Consider the following 18,302-nt stretch of genomic DNA (forward strand, 5'->3'; position numbering starts at 1 on the left):
AATTTGATAATTTTTCCTTTATCGTAGTTTCGAAAATCCTCATTTTTTCCCTTTCAGCATCATTTGCAAAGAGTACAAGTGTATATGACATTATTTTACCGATAGCAGATTTCTAGTGAATATCGTGACCTAGACCAAACTTTTAGGGGCGAGGTGGAACGAACGCGTTTCACGAGTAGTTTCGTGCTTTATCCTCTCAAAGTAACTGTTTTATCGAAGTATTTGATTTGATTTACTCTAGAAAAGTCCATAGTATTATCTTACTCTTCGCTTTGTCCAATGTATCGCAAATATCGTTATGAACATGACGAAAACAGAAGACGAGATTTTTCCGAAATCTAGGGCCGCAATTGTTTCCAATGTTGTTTAAAGACTTGAAACCTGAGGCAGTGGCGAATCTCAAGGTCCTCACTGGTATTTTAATGATAATTTTGAAATCGGAAGTCAGGGATTTCAAAGCCTGCTGGTGCAAAATTTAACCTCCATAATTATTACCTCTGAATCCGCTACGGATGTCAACCAAAGGATTAGCCTTTAATTAACCTGAACACAAAATTTAATAATCCCGTGGCCTTCATTAGGCGCTCTTTTTGCCTTTTTGAATGGATTGCACTTAATCAGCTTGCGCACAAATAATAGGGCATTGTAATTGAATTGCAAAGGTGTGGTACGATGAAAATACGATATGCTGCGGTTGAGTCGTCATAATGATTGGGAGAACAATCCATTTTTTCTAATTTTCCCATTTATGTTGCTCCCATCAATGGCAATTGAGATTACGATTACATATTTTTGTGGTTTGTTGTTTTGTTCATTATAAGGAGATTGGAGTTGAAACATATGAAGTGGCTGATAGGATAAATTTGGTTTCGGAATCTTCATGGATATTTAGATTGTTCTAATTTTATATTTGCAAGTTTATTTTTTTATATTAGGAATCCTATCTTTTGAGAAACCATTGGAAACAAGAAAACGGAATTAAATTTTCTGTAGATCTGTCAAAGTATTAAAACCTTTAAATCCTATGTTGCTATTCTATAATGGTATAGTTGAGTTGAAGAAATAAAATATCATTGCCATTAAAATTATTTGTTTACACGAAAATTTGGCAAATAAGATAATTTCAGTAATAAGAATATAGGGTTTCTGCGACCTTATCTTTCTTGCCATTCAGTTTCTCAGTATGTTAACGAAATGTTTAACACAATGCAAGTCGATAATTTTGAAAACCCCACGACCTCAATTCACAAGTCAAAGGTAAGTAAAAATCTGGCCCAAAAAATGCCATGGGAAATAACGGGTGTGCTTCCGACGGAGTAATGTTATTTATTCCGAGCTCAATGGTAAAAATCGGTAAATAATGAGGGTAGAATCAAAATTGCTGAGAAGTAATTACCTGATATGAGTAAAGTCAACAATTCTGAACTGTTCAGTTTACTTAGCCATTTATTTGCGTGAAATGGTAAAAATATACCACCGAGTTGCTCCCGTTCCACCTATTTCTACTTCCACGGGGAAGATGTGCCAATAGCTTGTCATTGATTGCAATTTAAGAAATTTCAAAAGTTTATTTTTAGTCGATAATTGTAGACGAGCCTCAGTGAGATAAGGATGTCTCCGGAGCACGGGTGTAAATGCGATTTGCTAAATTTGTCGTTGTCACGACCAGTTCAGCTGGTGCTTGGGACTGGCCCCATCACTCAAAAAATATTTATAAAGTTACTGGCCCTATAGTCATACCTGTAGAGTTGAAACTGTCCACATTTGCATGCTGATTGACCATGGTATTCCTCCACCGAATGGGATTATGTATGATCACGGAGGCGGTCACATTTGCCTATTTGATGTAGTGGCTTGCTAGTGGCTGCAGTTTTTGTGGCCACAGAGACTCTTTTAAGGCTCTTAAAATCCAGGACTGCGGAAAAGTGCTTTCTTCCGAAGTGAAAGTATTTCTGATGTAATTTCGCACGGATGCCAAGTATTGGTAATAAATGTTCCACCAATAAAGTATTTGACGTTGTTCTTCAAATGTTGAGGTTATTTGTTGAATAATTTTTTGTGAGATTCGCTCATTTACCTCGTCGATTCCGTTGTGATATAGGATACTTACCTCATGTCCGCGTGACTCTTATTACGTAGATCGCAACTATGAATGGCGATATTGAAGTGAAGTGGTTTCGATTCCGCGCATAACTGAAACGACCACGAGCCAATGTGTAAACTCGTGTTCATCGGCCTGAAGAATACGGAAGTTGGGAAGAGGCGTGTGAGGGCGAAGGTAAGAGAGAGAGAGAGAAGGTGGGTGTCAAGGCTCGTTTTGATGCGAAGCACCACACTATCCCCTTCCCCACGATTTAGGTTTTGTTTGCATGCAACCCAGAGGGGACTTTTTCGACGTCTATTTTCAATACGACATTCCGATGTATAGTCAGTGATTTAGGATAATTAGGCGACGTCACTGAAAGAGGATCGAGCCCCCCCAACCATTGTCATCGCATCATAGAATAAATGCGATGAAAATGTGAGCTATACAATATCCACGATCAGTATTGAAGCTCGATACGATCGTATGTCGTGTTATTCAATCATCTTAAGAGATATTCGACATTGATGTTATCGATGTGGAGATCAGGGGTAATTTCGGATCGTATAACGAAATTTATTAAAATATCAAGTCGCACTGGTTTTGTTAATAATTTCTGCGGGGTAAATTGGTTTTTTTCTTGGTAAGAATGTTTCTTCTAAGAATGACATCGCCTATTACGCGACCTGAAATTAAAAAACATCTTTCGTCGTCCATTTGCATGTCAGCACGTCGGAAGGTTTTAAGAGAGGACATTTACGCCGCAATGCGATGATCATTATTTCGAGCATTACACAGCCACAAACTGAATAGAGCGGACGGAGGTGGAGGAGCGAAGGGCGATGGTGTGGATTGGAGCTCGAGAGGGGGAGAAGGAGAGGTTTCGACCGGAGAAAGGGGGGAGTTAGTAGGGGACGGGCGCGTGTGAGAGAGGTGGAGAGGGGGAGGGGGAGAGAGATGTGGCGGAGGGGCGGGCGGGTGGCGTCAGAGGCCGCCTGAATGGAGAGTTCTTCCGTCCTGGGGGATGGTGGAGGAAGGATGAACTCGGTGACTGGGCTCCGTCTTCCTCTCTCGCTGGTGTCGCGCTCGTGTCCTCGCCGCTGCCGTCCTCCTGTTCCCCTCTTCCGCCGCCCTGCCATGGTCGCTGGTTCCCGTCGTCACCTCGACCCTTTGTGAAGAGAGGCACGCGCACGCTCGCTCGCCGCTGTCACGGTGCTCGTAATACCGTCCGAGGATGCAGAAGGCGGACCACGGTGAGTGGGGGAGAGATCGCTTCTGTTTCGTTATCGGAGTTTGAAGCCGTCGCCCGCCTCCGCCTTTTCGAATCCGTGCGCGAGTGTGTCCATCTCTTCCTCTCTCCCCCGTGCCGGAGCTGCCTCGCTCCGAAATGAGCAATTTAGTGGGAGGTGATAATGCTTTTGACGCCTTCGTCGTGGTGTCGTCGCGAATGTCTTTTGGCTTACGTGTTTAAGAAATCATCTCCACGAGGATAGTGGGTTGTGACAGTGACGATGTTTTAAGCGTTTCGGACCGTGAGGTTCCCTCGTCTTCTGATAAGCACAGTTGATATCTTCGAAGAAAAGCTGTTCAAGAATATGCTTCTTTTCTTGCTTGCTTTTTGCTGTATTTTCGCTACGTCGTTGAGCGCGCATTATATTCCGGGAAGGGATTTTGGTGTGGTTTCTTCGTTGGATTCATGAACGGTCGGATATCGTGTTCCAAGTGGAGGCACCGCATAAAGCTTCGGCCAGGAGTTAAGGTAAAAGAAATTTAGTCGCCCGTGAGTCACGAGTGGAGTGGGGTAAACGATAGCTTGAACGTAGGTGCCCGGCCCCGTCCTTGGGAGTCATGTATTAGTGTGTTTAATTACGCAGTACAACGCCATTAGCGGCTTATGTTAGTGGTTTCGGCAGACTCTGTGTTGTTCTTGTGTTTTCGAAAGAATATATGCGGCAGATTAAGCTGTATCCACGAAAAGTGCCTCATATGACTGCTTACAGAAATTAGTATTCAAACTGAACCGGCTTGAAAAAAAAAGCCGAAATGTTTTTGCCCCACTTATACCCATTTTACCCTAACGAGTGGCCATTGATCCCTTAATACTCAAACACCAACTAAAACAGAGATTATGACAAAATATGGAAAAAAATCATGGCTCACGATGAAAAATCTGGACTCGCGGAGGATTTGTTGTTCTATATCGGCAAAAATAATAATTTGCTCCAAGAAATGCGATTTTGACCCATTTGTTTTTCCTTGAAAATTCTTTTTTAATAATTATATCGCACTCAGTTAAACTGCCCCTACGCACAAAAAGTATTCGGTGAATACTAGTACTTATATTTTTTATTTTATGGGGCACAATTTAACAGACGAGTGCAGAGAAGGCCCAATTTAAATTTAAAGAAAGATTTCGATGTTTCAAGGCTTAATTTGGTGAAAATCCACTATCACTGAAGTAAAGAAACAATGTATCTTTCCATTAAATGTACCTGAGAATGACGCCAATACGTTGAAACTAGATGTACCCAATAAAAAATATGGTGGAAAGAGACATTGTTTTTTTCTTAAGTGGTATCGAAAGAAATATTGGAAAGAAATTTTTTTTCCAATTTTAAAAATATTTCTTTTCTATCCAATGTCATGACGCATACAACTGGCACCTTTGTCCCTCATTGTTCCGAAAGCAACTTGCACTAATTTTGTTAAATCTCCCGCAGCGCCACTTTTTTATGGATGTACATGTATATACTACCTTGATCAAAAAGTTCCCGGAATAACCACCGTGTGGCGCTCCCATCGTTCCGATTTGAGTTCTGTTTTTTTTGTTAAATTGGTACATCTGTTGTTGATATTCCCTTTAAATCTTAGTGTCATAACTTGACATTTGCAAAAGTTACGTAGCCAAGAGTACATCTATCTCTGTGTGTGTTGGCGATTTTTTACAATTTCAGAAATGGATTTAAATTTGCAACAACGAACTTGTATTAAATTTTGCGTAAAAAACGGATTTAGTGGCGCACGGACGTTGGAAATGTTGGAAAAGTGTTTCGGCAACGATTCTCTAAAAAAAACGGTCGTTTACCAGTGGCACGAGCGGTTCAGAAGTGGTCGTGAGTCAATCGAAGATGATGAACGCAGTGGCAGACCATCGACATCGAAAGTCGCTGAAAAAATTGATAAAGTAAAAGAAATGTTGGTCAATAACCGCAAATTAACCATCAGAGAAATAGCGGAGGACTTGAACATTGCCTATGGATCCGCCCAAGACATTGTGGTTAATGATTTGGGTTTCCGTCGTGTAGCAGCAAAGTTGGTGCCAAAAGACCTCAATTTCATGCAAAAAAGAGACCGTGTTGACGTCGCAAAAGACATGATTTGCGAGGCTGAATCCGATCCCACATTCATCAAAAGGATCATTACTGGAGACGAGACGTGGGTTTATGAGTACGACACGCAATCCAGACATCAGGCAAGTGAATGGCGTTCACCAAATGAGCCGAGACCAAAAAAACCACGTCGTTTTCAGTCAAAAAAGAAGGCAATGCTGACGGTTTTCATGGATTACAACGGTGTAGTGCATCATGAATTTTTGCCAGAAGGCCAGACAGTAAACAAAGAGTATTATTTGGGCGTTATGAGACGTTTGCGTGAAGCAATTCGCCGAAAGAGACCAGAAATGTGGGCAGAAAACTCGTGGATTTTGCACCATGATAACGCACCGTCGCACAGTGCTATCATTATTCGTAATTTTTTGACGAAAAATGCAACAAATACCATCCAACAGCCACCGAATTCACCTGATTTGGCTCCCTGTGACTTCTTTCTGTTCAATCGAGTTAAAAAACCATTACGGGGAACGCGTTTTAGCAGCCGAGAGGAAGTAATGGAAAAATCGCAGGAAGCACTGATGGACATACCGAAAACCGAATATAAAAAATGTTTCGAGGATTGGATCAAGCGCTGGCATAAGTGTGTTGCAGTCGATGGGGATTACTTTGAAGGGGACAATATAGATTTAGATGAATAAACTTGTATTTTTAATTTTCTGAATAAATTCCGGGAAATTTTTGATCAAGGTAGTATATACTTGTGCATGATAATTTGTTACATAACTTGAAAAAAATGTTCCATTTATCTGATGGCACTTGATGCTGCTTTCTCTTTCTCCGTTAAGGTTAATATTTCCGTCGCCCAATCGTAATTAAATGACCAAATAATAGGAGGAAGTGAAATCAATGAGAAATGGTAATGAATTATTCTATTTCTCTTTGGAAGACTAGCTAATTTGGTGGATGGTGTGCGAAATCAGATTGCAATACACCATTAGCACACTAAAACATTTTTATAATTAGTATGACTAAGTTTACTATAGTAGTTAGTGTGACTGTATTTTTATTCGCGCCAAAATTATTTGCTTACGAAATGGTTTGTAGCCCCTGTGGTCCGTTTTTAAGGGTACAAGTTCTGCAAGTTTTTCGCCGTCCGTGTACAACGCAACTGTCACAGCCCTTAAATGTCTCCATTACACAGAATTTCATTGAGAAAGTTTTTGATACTAGGGGTGTTAAGGTGGTAGTCATCCACTATATTTTCTTGAGCCCTTGAAATAAAAATACCATATAACTTCCTTTTTTAGTGTTGGTGTATTGGCTATATAGTGTTAATATTTAATTAATAACATATATTTACTTGCCAATTTCAATTATTCTTTATTGGTGTAGCATAGTCATGTAACATAGCTGTGCCAATGTGCATATCAAAGCTTGATGTTATGTCTTACGGTTACTTGACGGTCTTTGTTATATCGAATCTCGCGCCACGATATCGTGGAGTAGTGCTTGGAGATTGTCAAGAAGATCACCGTACCATGAGAGTGAGCCTGCCCCTCGGAATTTGCTGCAAATCTCCACGGAGTGAAATAATTGCATGATAATAATTGCATAATGAAGTGATTGGTCCTGCAGTAAAACTGTTGGCTTATAGCAAACGATTCCCATATAGGTGAATAAACATTAGTTTTCATAGTTCCATAGCCTCTTACCATACGGAAGAATGATGGGTGAAACTGCAAATATGTATTCAAGTATTAGGCATTAACAATTTTTTATCTGAAGTAAACATCTGCCGAAATAAAAACACTTTTTAAAGACTTCGTAATATGAATTTCCGGCATTCAAGGATAACTGAATCAGCTCTTGTATTTGTTGATTTTACGTTACATTTTCTTTCCCAGAAATTCTGTTTTTCGATTCTACTGATATATAATGCACGTGAAAATAGGTGAATCAGATATTTTTTTATTAAATAAATTCCATGACTGTTTTAAAAAATGCTCCTGGTGGTTACAGCTGATTTTATCATTTTTCTGATTACTATTTTAAGTTTTCGATTTCTAATATTAGAATGGAAGAGTAATTCAAATAATCAATTAAAAGCATAAGCTAAAAGCTTAATTCTCGGTCAATTTATTACAAGTTACGTGTTTGATAATGCTTATCCTCTAATCAGCTAATCCTTCAGGGTCAACGTTTATGCTTCCTCCATGAGACATCCGATTTATGGAAGTGTAGGTAATGCAAAGCAATAGAATAAACTGATGTACGTTATATGGAGAATTAGAATGGTTTTTAGTTGTGTGTGGGGTCAGTTTGGCTTTTGGATGAGGATAAGAAATGAAGGAGTGTTAAGTTTGTTGTATCCATCCCAAACCTACGTAAACAGTAGACCAACAATGATGGTAAATAACGCGCACAGACACCAACAACAGGATACATTTTCTGATTCTCTCCCACGCATGTGTCAAGATTCAAGCAACAGATTTTCTTGCTAACAAAATATTTAGGTAATGTCGAAATATGAAACTACTGAGAGAAATTTAATAATTTGTTGGTAAACAAAACACGTGTTTCGATGTTTAAGTGCCGTCATCCGGTGTTTATATCTGTTTTCACTTATTGGTACTTCCTAACTTTGGTGAGTCTTCAGAGCACAATAACATGTAAATATTGATAATAATTATTACAGAAAGCAATTACGATGTTATTATACGGTTGGAATTAATATTTTTACTGTGTAATAATCGCATGAACATAGGTTAGCCAAATGGTTTTGATTAACACTTTCATCTTTGGAGCATATTCCGAAAATTCAAAAAGCTACTGTGTCACGATCTATTTTGCTTAAATACTTATGGTTTTAAGTGGCTATTATCCAATTTTGTGCAATCACGTCCGTAAGACTATGGGCAATGACTGGACATTCAAAAAGTTCTAAGTAAGGAAACGTAACCTGACAATCGACGCTACACTACGAGGCTCGTAAGCCCTTCTTCCGCTCTACATAATTCTTCTCCTCATTCATTTCTCTTCTCATACTTCCTTTCTCCCCTTCCCTCCGACGACTTTGGTTTCGCACCGCGCCAAACCAATCTTCACATCATACTTTTCGGTAATCTTTTCCGAACATCCTTACTTAATAGGCCTTGTCGCGAACTTCCTCCTCCTAGAGGAAGCTTCTTAGCCTTACGCAATTCTTCTTCTGATGCCCCTAGTACTTCGACCAACTTGGTCCAATATACTGCCAAGATGGATTAACTGCTCCACTCACTCTAGTTTTTGCTCTCCTATTTTAACGTTTACCTTAGACCTCCTTTGTCTCGAATACCTCATAACTTTTGCGTTGTTCACATTTATTCTCATCTTATATCATCACACTGATTTTATATGTGATAATTATGCATAAAAAATGATGCATTAATATCTAATGCTATGTCCGTGTCGTAACCCTTTGATTAACTTGCTAACTGAAACTTGATCATTACTGAACGTAACTGATTTTATGTATTCCCCGCCGACTTATAATCCTATCTCCCATTTTTATCATGCCTTTTATATGTATTATATATGTACTTATTATATATATTATATGTAAAATATAATATAATGTTATATATAATATAATATATATAATATTATATTATATATTTTATTTTTATATAATATTATATATTATATATATAATATGATAATTATATTTATATCTTATTCTTGTCAACGTAGGTTTTAGATGGACACAAACGACAAAACGGTACAGCGACAATTCCCTTGTCTTTCTTAGCAAAACACAATCTAACATCCATTGCAATATACCTGTCAGCAATTCCGAATTCTTCCTCACTTCATTCCATCCAACATGTCTATCTCATTTCTACCACTTGATCGTTTGCCCAACATTCTCTCCTCAATCACAGTCTTCAGCATCTCATTATCAATCAAAATGCTCTGCAACCATCTTTCCTGCCTCCTTTGGATTTCTCCCAACAATCCTCTCCCCTCGCCCACCATTAATATCACTTTCTTGTTTGTTTTTCTTTTAGTCCACTTCACTTTTTCCACCCTTACTTCAAAATCCTCTTATTTATGCCTATCATCCTGCGTCAATTACCATGTTTCCGCGCCGTACAAAACCGCGCGCCATGCGAAAATTTTGACAAGCCTGTTCTTAATATCCTTACTCAACGTCCCCGGCATCAATTTCTACGTCCTTGTGAAAGCTTCTCTGATTAACGCAATTCTTCGTCAAATGTTCCTTAGAATACTATGACCATTTTTTCCAGAAAACTTCCTAGATAGGTAAACTATTCCACCTGCTCAAGTTTATGAACTCTTATTTTGATATTTAACTTAGCCTTCCTTTTTCTGGGAAACCGCGTATCCGTAATTTGATTTACATACATTCTCTTCCCATACCTATAACACGGACTTTCCAATGCACTCAGCAGTGCTTGCCTTCCCTTGGCTGACTGACAAACCAAAGTTTGTTCATCCGAAAACCTGACCAATTTTATGAATTCCCCTGCGACTTTCATTCCTATGTCCAATTTTTACCATGCCTCTTATCATTTCCTTCGTAATATAAGTTGAACAGCTCATGTGATAACGGACACCCGTGTTTTATCTCTCATCCTACCACTGCCCTGCACCCACTCGCGCTTGAGCAGTCTGAGACGTACATGCTTCGGATAAGTCTCCTACCAATCCAATATACTCATATTTTCTGAAATACATTCATTAATTCTACTCATTTCACTCTGTCAGTTGTCTTTATGAAATCTGCAGAGCAAGCAAATACTGCCTGATGGTAATCTATTCTTTTCGATTATAAATATATATTATATATATATATATATATATATATATATATATATATATATATATATATATATATATTCAATAAACCATAAACATAGTAAACAACCCGAAGATCGGTTTAGTAGGTGATGGTAGTTCACGCAGTACTAAGCCGGGCGGCGTGTGAAATTCACACATCAGGTAGGGGGGCCAGTTGCTCTTCCTGCGCCGGTTATGGTTTCCCAGTAAGAACTGTTACCTGAAAATTCTCATAGCTTGGGTGAAGCTAAGGGTGCCCTGAGGGACTTGCCCGGGGTTCGATGCCAGGGCAGGTCCCTCTATTTAGTAAGTGTGGCCGAAGAAGGTAGGTAGCGCAATATAACGGGGCCAGAAGAGTGGTTTGGGATTTTGGTTGGGGTAGAAAAAGAAACTTTGCAATTCCACATAAAGATTTAATACTTCACACGACTATAGTTTCGATGCTGCGCGTCATCATCGGGTGAATAAAACATTATGTGGAAGTACCAAGTTTCTTTTTCCACCCTCATCATGAAGGAATTCCACAAAGTTAAGCCTGAAACTGTTATGTTGAGATTTTGGGTTTGGAGGAAAGTATTTTCGAGTGGGCCATGAAGAGGTGGCCATGAGAGGAGCCATAGAGTACTTAAGTGGGTTTTGTGTGCAAAAAATCGTATTTTTTTAGGCTGAAGTCGTTACCTGTTAATACAAATTTTGCCTGATGGTCTGTCTGTGAGGAAGTCTATTGGAATATGTGTGTGGTGTGGGGCTTTGAGCGAGGTAATAGCGGAAGAATTCTAGGCATTCTATATGAGGGATGGAGGTATAGGGAAAAGTGACATCGATGGCGACCATAAGTCAAGTTGTTTAATTAGGGTTTGGGACGGAGTGTTGGAGGCTGAAGGAGTGTTAGGAGTTGAATCTTTGATGAAGGAGGGAAGGGACGTGACAATGGGTTGTAGGTAATGGTCAATTAGTGCGGAGGCGCTTTCGGGAGGGTAGTTGATGCAAGACACATTAGGGCGTCCAGGGGTTGTTAGGGTTATGTGTTTTGGAAGCATTTTGGGAGATATTAGAGTTAGGAGTGGAGGATGGAGTTTGAAATTGTGAATTGGGGTCATGGGGAAGGGGGTATATGGGCACACATGAGGAGTAACAGAATACCTTATGGAATTATAATGGTTTTGTTGGAGGATGCTTTATTGAGAGAAAGTGATTCGTGTTGGGTATAGGTTTTGGGTTGAATTTAGGGATTGAAAAATACCTAAATATGGAAGGAAAAAAATTAATCCTCTCCTCTCTGCCCACCTACTAATGGACCCGTATCCACAGAAATTGATATCCGGTTAGCTCAGAGTGAGTTGGTAGTGGTTAGCCCAAACATAAATGGTAGAGAAATAGATGTTACGGAGGTCAAATGAAAATAATATAACAATCCAGAAAATCGCGAAGAGTAGGAGAGGATAATGGAGGAGAAGGAGAGAGATGCCGAAGGACAGAGCTTCCTGTAATGACGACGAACGAAGAGTACAGGATTGAGACAGGGTATGACGCCATATGATGAGGGCAAAAAGAAGATCAAACCGCGGATCGCATTATTTGTATAGTTCAAGGAGGAAGCGAATTACAATGCCAATATATGCGGAGCAGAATGTGCCAACCTTTGATGGTCCTCTTCGAAAGTATTTTCCTCGAAAATCAACACCTTAAAACCTCCCTCCTGGGCCTTCTGCATCGACGATACTATTCGCATTAGTATCCACTGTTATTCCACAAAATCTAATACATTTTGTCGAACACCCCATACTGAAACACCACCACCCGCAGTCGTCCCTCTAATAGCTACTTCACCGTCAAAATAATAGTTTTTCTCCTCAAATCAGCGAGCAGGTAAGATCACGGGAATTGTGGCATATCTGCGTGCTGCGCATGTCCGAACCACGCCATGTAACTCGGCTCATTTACCTACAATTACCATCATTTGAAACACGGGCCATTTTCATTGAAACACTTAGTGGCTGAAGACAAGAGGGACTCAAGACTACAGTCAAATCGAAAAAGGCAGGTAAGTAGTTATTAGTCCCAGAGGAAGGAGAAAAGAGGGTTGTCGTCAATATGATCCCTACGACAACACAAGGATTTTTAGGGACCATCTTTTATGCCATAATTTCGGCGAAGTCGTTCTTAGTCAAGGTAGGAAGAAAAATAAATTGTTTTAATAACTTCCGGGACGAGATGGGAGGAAGCATTCATCAGATGACACAGCACTCTTCTCCCGAAATGACTTTTGACAACATTGTTATTATTCAATCGCTGCCAATGACGAAGAAATAAGTAACATTTTTCGAAAACATAGAAGGATACACTTCCACCTGAAATTATGCGGAATTTCGGCGAAACCAGCTTAGTAGACGGTACCGTAATGCTACCTGAAAACGATTACCCGAAGCAGATAAGGAAAGCTTCGATAGTCTCAACTTGAATAATGGAATGTGATAACAGAATGAATTTGTTGGCGCTGCTGTTTTTCAACTATCAGACTGATATGTTTTAAACAAGGTTGGTAGATAATGGGCCTGAGGGGGCGCGATATGGCTGGACAAAGTTAGTTAGTTCGACCACCATTCTTTCGAGCTCTTTTTTATATCCTTGCTGCTGCCTATTTATAGTATACTTTAAAAGCAAGAAGATAATGAGAATTCGATAATTGTGAGGAAGAATAATGACTTTGGTTCAGATATTAATTTGAAGTGCTGCGCCGCTGTGTAACGACCGAAAAAATTGGTTGTCGTCGTTTTTAAATGTATTGGTTTATAAATTAATATTTTCTGCGTGGGAAATATAAAAATTTCTATTAAGTCACTCCAAATTACGGTGCATTGCAAAGTAAAACTAAACGCTTCTATGTATTTCAACTCTTCATGGTCTCTGCCACAACATTTTGTACTTACGTGCGAGGAGTCCCCGGGCGTGTCTTAAATTACAGGTTATTTTTTACTATATTTCAGTCGCTCAAAGTTGTATAATCAGTTTGAGTCTTTAATATTTTTATATATTTTAAATTGATTGATGTAGACGGTTAGAAAGACTGTAGATTTCACCCAACTTAATTGTGGCACGACCGTATTAATCACCTACGTATATGACAGCTTCAGGTAACTGCCTTAGAGAAAAGTGGGAATTCATAAAATGTTGGCTTATTTAATTTTAGAAATTAAAGTAAAGTATTTATTCTAATTTTCAACGGCCTTCCGTTTGTTATTGCCTTGGTTATTAAACGTGCTGTTGCACATTTTATGATTTTTGTAATTCTAGTTTTCCATCTCTGTTTAAAAATCGCAGGGAGTCTTCGACTGGCATGGCAACGTTGATCATCACACAGGGTGCGGCGAAATAACTTCCTTTTTTGAAAGCGTTTTGCGCTTGCGAAAAAGGAAGTTATATTGCTGTACTTTGCACTTCTAAAATATAGATTTGCCAAACATCCTGAAAATGAGATGTGGCAGGTAATAGAATAAATACTGGTGATTACTTGCACTCTGTGCAAATCATCACTCCTTAGAAGTTCAGCTTCTTCTGAAAAAAATGATAAAACAAGAGATTTATGTTTCTGCGTGTATAGACATTGCTTTCGTGCGCATTGTTCTGCTATAAAAGCAGTTTAAGCTGTAATGACACCTTTAAATTTCCTAGACATGATGCCTTAAAAAGTATTGTAGTATTATTTGCTATTATAAACTACAGGAAAAATTGAGATAAACATTATCGATCTTCAATGAAATCTCTTATTGAGTGCCAAGTATGAGTTTGATTTTTGTAAGAAACCGGAGATTTTTGTAAGCAGCCGGAATTCCGCCAATTTTCGTGGAAAATTCCGTGGATGTTTACGTGAACTCAAACATTTTATTAGATTCGATTTTCCGATGTCCCTTTTTTTGAGGTCAAGACGGTCGAACTCCTCACTTGACCTGAGAAATCTCCGCGCCTAAAAACACGTAAATTTAAAGAATATTGTTTCTATCCTACGTATGGTGCGCCCGTCGGCTTTGGCTGGTTTCAAGATGCGCTATGGAGTCGGAAGTTGAACTTGACTCTGCTGCACCACAGTCAAAACAAGTTAAGACTGCATCTTTACTAAGACGCGTCTTAGTAAAGATTCAGTCTTGTGTGAAGCGTCTTTATTTCTAAAAAAAACTTATCGTAATTGTTTTTGCCTTATGTCGACTAATATCGAAATGACTAATTACGCGCAAGTACGCTGCGGGTGCGTTATGTACCGGCCTTTGGGATCGTGTTAGATATCGTTTATTTATAGTTATCGCTAAGTTTAAATTACTTTGCTAGGTATGTGTATGCTGTTTTTTCTCGTTATCAGTTCAGCTTTGATATATCGAAAAATGACACGCTCTTGCCTATCCGAGAGCATTTAATTAAAACGTATACGGCTCTTAAATTCCTAGAAAAAACGCAAAAATATTATTGATTAAGTGTTAAAAAGCTATTTGTCTGTACCCTCACTGGTTGTAATCCTGGTGTCCCCCTTTCTTTCGACTGCATTCATTTAAATTTCATTTGCAATTAATGAATCAATGGGAATATTCGATGAGGTAGTTAGTACAGGAAACATATTAGCTTCACTAAATTAATCGACAACCATGGGAGTTTATTTATTATTATTATTTTTAATTTTATTTCAGTACCCTGCAAGCAGCCGCTAGGGTGTGTGTCATGGGGTGAATACACACCAGACTAATTTTGACCCGACTATTGTAATCCCTACAGTGGTCAAACAATGTTATTCTGATTCCTCATCTTTCGCGGAAAAAATGAGGTCTTAAATATATCTGTTCTACACTTGATCTCTCTAATTTTATGTACATGATCTCTCCTACCGAAGTACGATGGGGGTAAAAATGCATTTCAACATTACTGCTAGAGAGACGTCCTTCCAATTGATGCGAGGGATTTAATCTGTAATTTAACTTTCGCTCCGTGAGTGATTCTCAGCCTAGCTGCTCTAATATTTTGGATACACTACTAAGTTTATCATAGCGTTTTACAAATCTAGCTCCTCTACGCTTCACAACATCCAACTTGGCAATTTATCCAACTTTGTGAGGATCCCATATAATTTATACATATTTTAAATGAGGCATAACCAGCGACAGATAACATTTCTCTTTGATTTTTTCATCACATTTAGTTAGTATTCTTCTAATAAATCCCAATTTTTTGTCATCTTGTCCACATATTCCCCGTATATGTTTCACCCAGGAGAGATCGTGAGTGAGGGTAACGCGTAGGTATTTGATTGAGTCTACACAATCCATTACGGTGTTCCGAAACTGAAGGCGTTCGGGAGTGATTAGCTCCACCGAATAAATTATATTGTTATCTAGTAACCTCGTGCCGTTGTTATTGTCGCTTTCACTTTACTAGTGGAGTTTTTCGCGCTCGCTTATCACTTCACTATTGACATCACTAGACAGTCGAGTCCATAGATAAGTCCAATGAGTTATCCCAAAAATCTTTTGGTATTTTCCAGTCTTAATGTCTGAAACTTCTATTTGCAACCTCAGCGATGAAGTTTTATCTTTATTTTAGGTAGTTCGCCGAGGAGATATAGATTAAGGTCACATTTTTCTCTAAACCGCTTTCTTCTTCACCTCCTTATACATTACCTCCCTTCTTGTCCTCTGGTCATATGTCAGAGAAGTTCAGGGAAATTAGTCAACTGTTAATTTTACTCAAAAATGGTGAAGGTAAAAGAGAAACGAGCAGTTTGGTAAAGGCTAACTTATTAAATTCCTTCTTTCAAAGTGTCTTTCAATGTGTCGGCGAATGCCTCCGATCAACCGATTTCCAAAGTTGAAATCGCATATGACGGATTAGAACGTTTTAAAAATAAAATAAATCCTCCGGGCCCGATGAAATACCCGCTCGTTTTTAAGGATCTAGCTTCGGAAATTGCGCCATATCTAGATATCTATCTTGCGATCTACCAGAGCTACCGGAACCAAGCAATTACAGACCTATTTCTCTTGCATACATTTAGGGCAAGGTTATGGAACATATAGTTGCTAGTTCGATCGTGACATACCTCGATAATCAGAAATTATTAATGAACAATCAGCACGGTTTCCGAAAAGGTAGATCCTGCGAGACACAACTTGCGCTCTTTGTTCATGATATTCTAATTTCGGGAGAGAGCAATGTTCCAGTGGACGCGATTTTTCTAGATTTTAAGAAAGTCTTCGACAAAGTAATTCATAGTAAACTACTCGCTAAGCTAGAAGCATATGGCGTAGATAAAAATATCCGGGATTGGATTAAAGACTTTTTGATTGGTCGGGTACAAAGAGTTGCCATGGATGGAATTAGCTCAATTTAAGTAGAAGTTACATCAGGTATTCTCTAGGGAAGTGCTTTCGGACATATTTTATTCCTACGTTACATTAACGACATTGACTCCGTAGACACTAGTAAGATACGTTTATTTGCCGACCACGGTTTACCGTGATATCCGTGATCCTGAGGACACAGCAGCTTTGTCAGATGACCTTAATGCTATGCAACGCCGGTGCGACACTTGGCAATTCGAATTAAACTTAAAAAAGTGCATAGTCATTAATTTTTGGAAAAAGAGTCAATCACTCCCGAACGCCTTCCGTTTTGGAACGCCTAAATGGAATGTGTAAACTCAATTAAATACCTAGGCGTTATCCTCGCTCATGACCTCTCCTGGGTGAAACACATACGGGGAATATGTGGACAAGCTAACAAAAAATTGGGATTTATTAGAAGAGTACAGGGTTAATGTGATGAAAAGGCCTAAGAGAAATGTTATCTATCGTTGGTTAGGCCTCATTTAGAATATACTGCAATTATTTGGGTTCCTCACGACGTTGGGTGAATTTCCATATTGGATCGCGTGCAGTGTAAAGAGCTGGATTTGTAAAACGTTAAGATAAGCGTAGTAATGTTCCTAAAATATTAGAGCAGCTAGGTTGAGAATCACTCCCGGAGCGAAGGTTTAATTACAGATTGAAGCTCATGCATAAATTGGAAGGAGGTCCCTTCTGCAGTGATTTTGAAAATGTATTATTACCCCCATCTTTTATGGTACGAGAGATCACATCAATAAAATTTGAGAGATTGTGTAGGACAGATAGATTTAAGATATGCATATTTTTTCCACGAACCGTAAGGGTTCAGAATAACATTTTCCAACCGCGGTAGAGTCATATTCGGGTTAATAATTGTCTGGTGTGTGTTCACCCCCGGCCACACAGCCTAACGGTGGCTTTCAGAGTTCATAAATAAATTTAACAACATATATACTTGTTCGCCAAATTTTCTTTAGTTGTGTACATTTCGAACTTCCCGTTAGCTTGTCCAAAATACATTATTTCTTCCTCTTTCCCCGGCTACCCTGCATTCTATCACACCCTTCAGCATCCTGCCATTTCTCTACATTTTCGTTCTCATACAAAGCTTTCTTCAGATTACGCATGGCAACTCTCAATCTACCTAGTATCGCCTTTTTGGCGCATCTTCATTAGATTCTCTCACTTCCACCGCATATTCCTAATGTATGCATACCCATATCTCAAAAATACCCTAACTCTTAACATATTCTTTCCTGAAACACCAGGTTTAGGAACCAACCACCCAAAGCTTTGTGCTACGGCATTTTTTGTTTAACTTTCTTTACCTCTTGACTTGACCGTCGTGACCGACAGTATCGTCTCTTGTGAATGCCTCTTTCCTTAGCGACATTGTTCTCCTGAATTCCTTGTATTTATATTCGTCTTCCTTAAACTACTGCCAACAGTTCCACCATCTCTAATTTATGTCTTTTATCTGTAAAGTTATTTTTTATTCAAGGCATTCAAATGTAATGAAGGTATGTTTTTGATGGTCCCCAACGACTATTTACTGGTGCGTATCACGAGATTTACCTCTTTTATGCCTTACGTCATATCTTTATCCATTTCTTCGTAGCGTCTACGTACGTTCATGCTATCTAAATAGCCCTCTCTTTTCCTTTCTCTACCCCGATTTCCCAG

General features: G+C 39.0%; 1 protein-coding gene across 4 annotated transcripts in view; it reads left to right on the plus strand.

Annotated features, from left to right (window-relative positions):
* Positions 1–18,302, plus strand: part of LOC139692605 (glycoprotein-N-acetylgalactosamine 3-beta-galactosyltransferase 1-like) — a 130,819-nt gene that overhangs the window by 85,652 nt on the left and 26,865 nt on the right. Inside the window, exon 1 of one of the 4 annotated variants that reach the window (XM_071590890.1) lies at positions 3,109–3,336. The exons of 2 other annotated variants lie outside the window; for them this stretch is intronic. In XM_071590890.1, the coding sequence (XP_071446991.1) occupies positions 3,318–3,336 (19 nt within the window). In that variant the 5' untranslated portion in view covers positions 3,109–3,317. Of the gene's footprint in view, positions 1–3,108; positions 3,337–3,397; positions 3,843–18,302 lie in introns of those variants that run through there. One more of the 4 variants, XM_071590892.1, reaches the window with a different exon arrangement.

The sequence above is a fragment of the Hetaerina americana genome, unplaced genomic scaffold (assembly GCF_022747635.1).
Source record: "Hetaerina americana unplaced genomic scaffold, ioHetAmer1.1.p SCAF_4, whole genome shotgun sequence".
NCBI classification, from domain to species: Eukaryota; Metazoa; Arthropoda; class Insecta; order Odonata; family Calopterygidae; genus Hetaerina; species Hetaerina americana.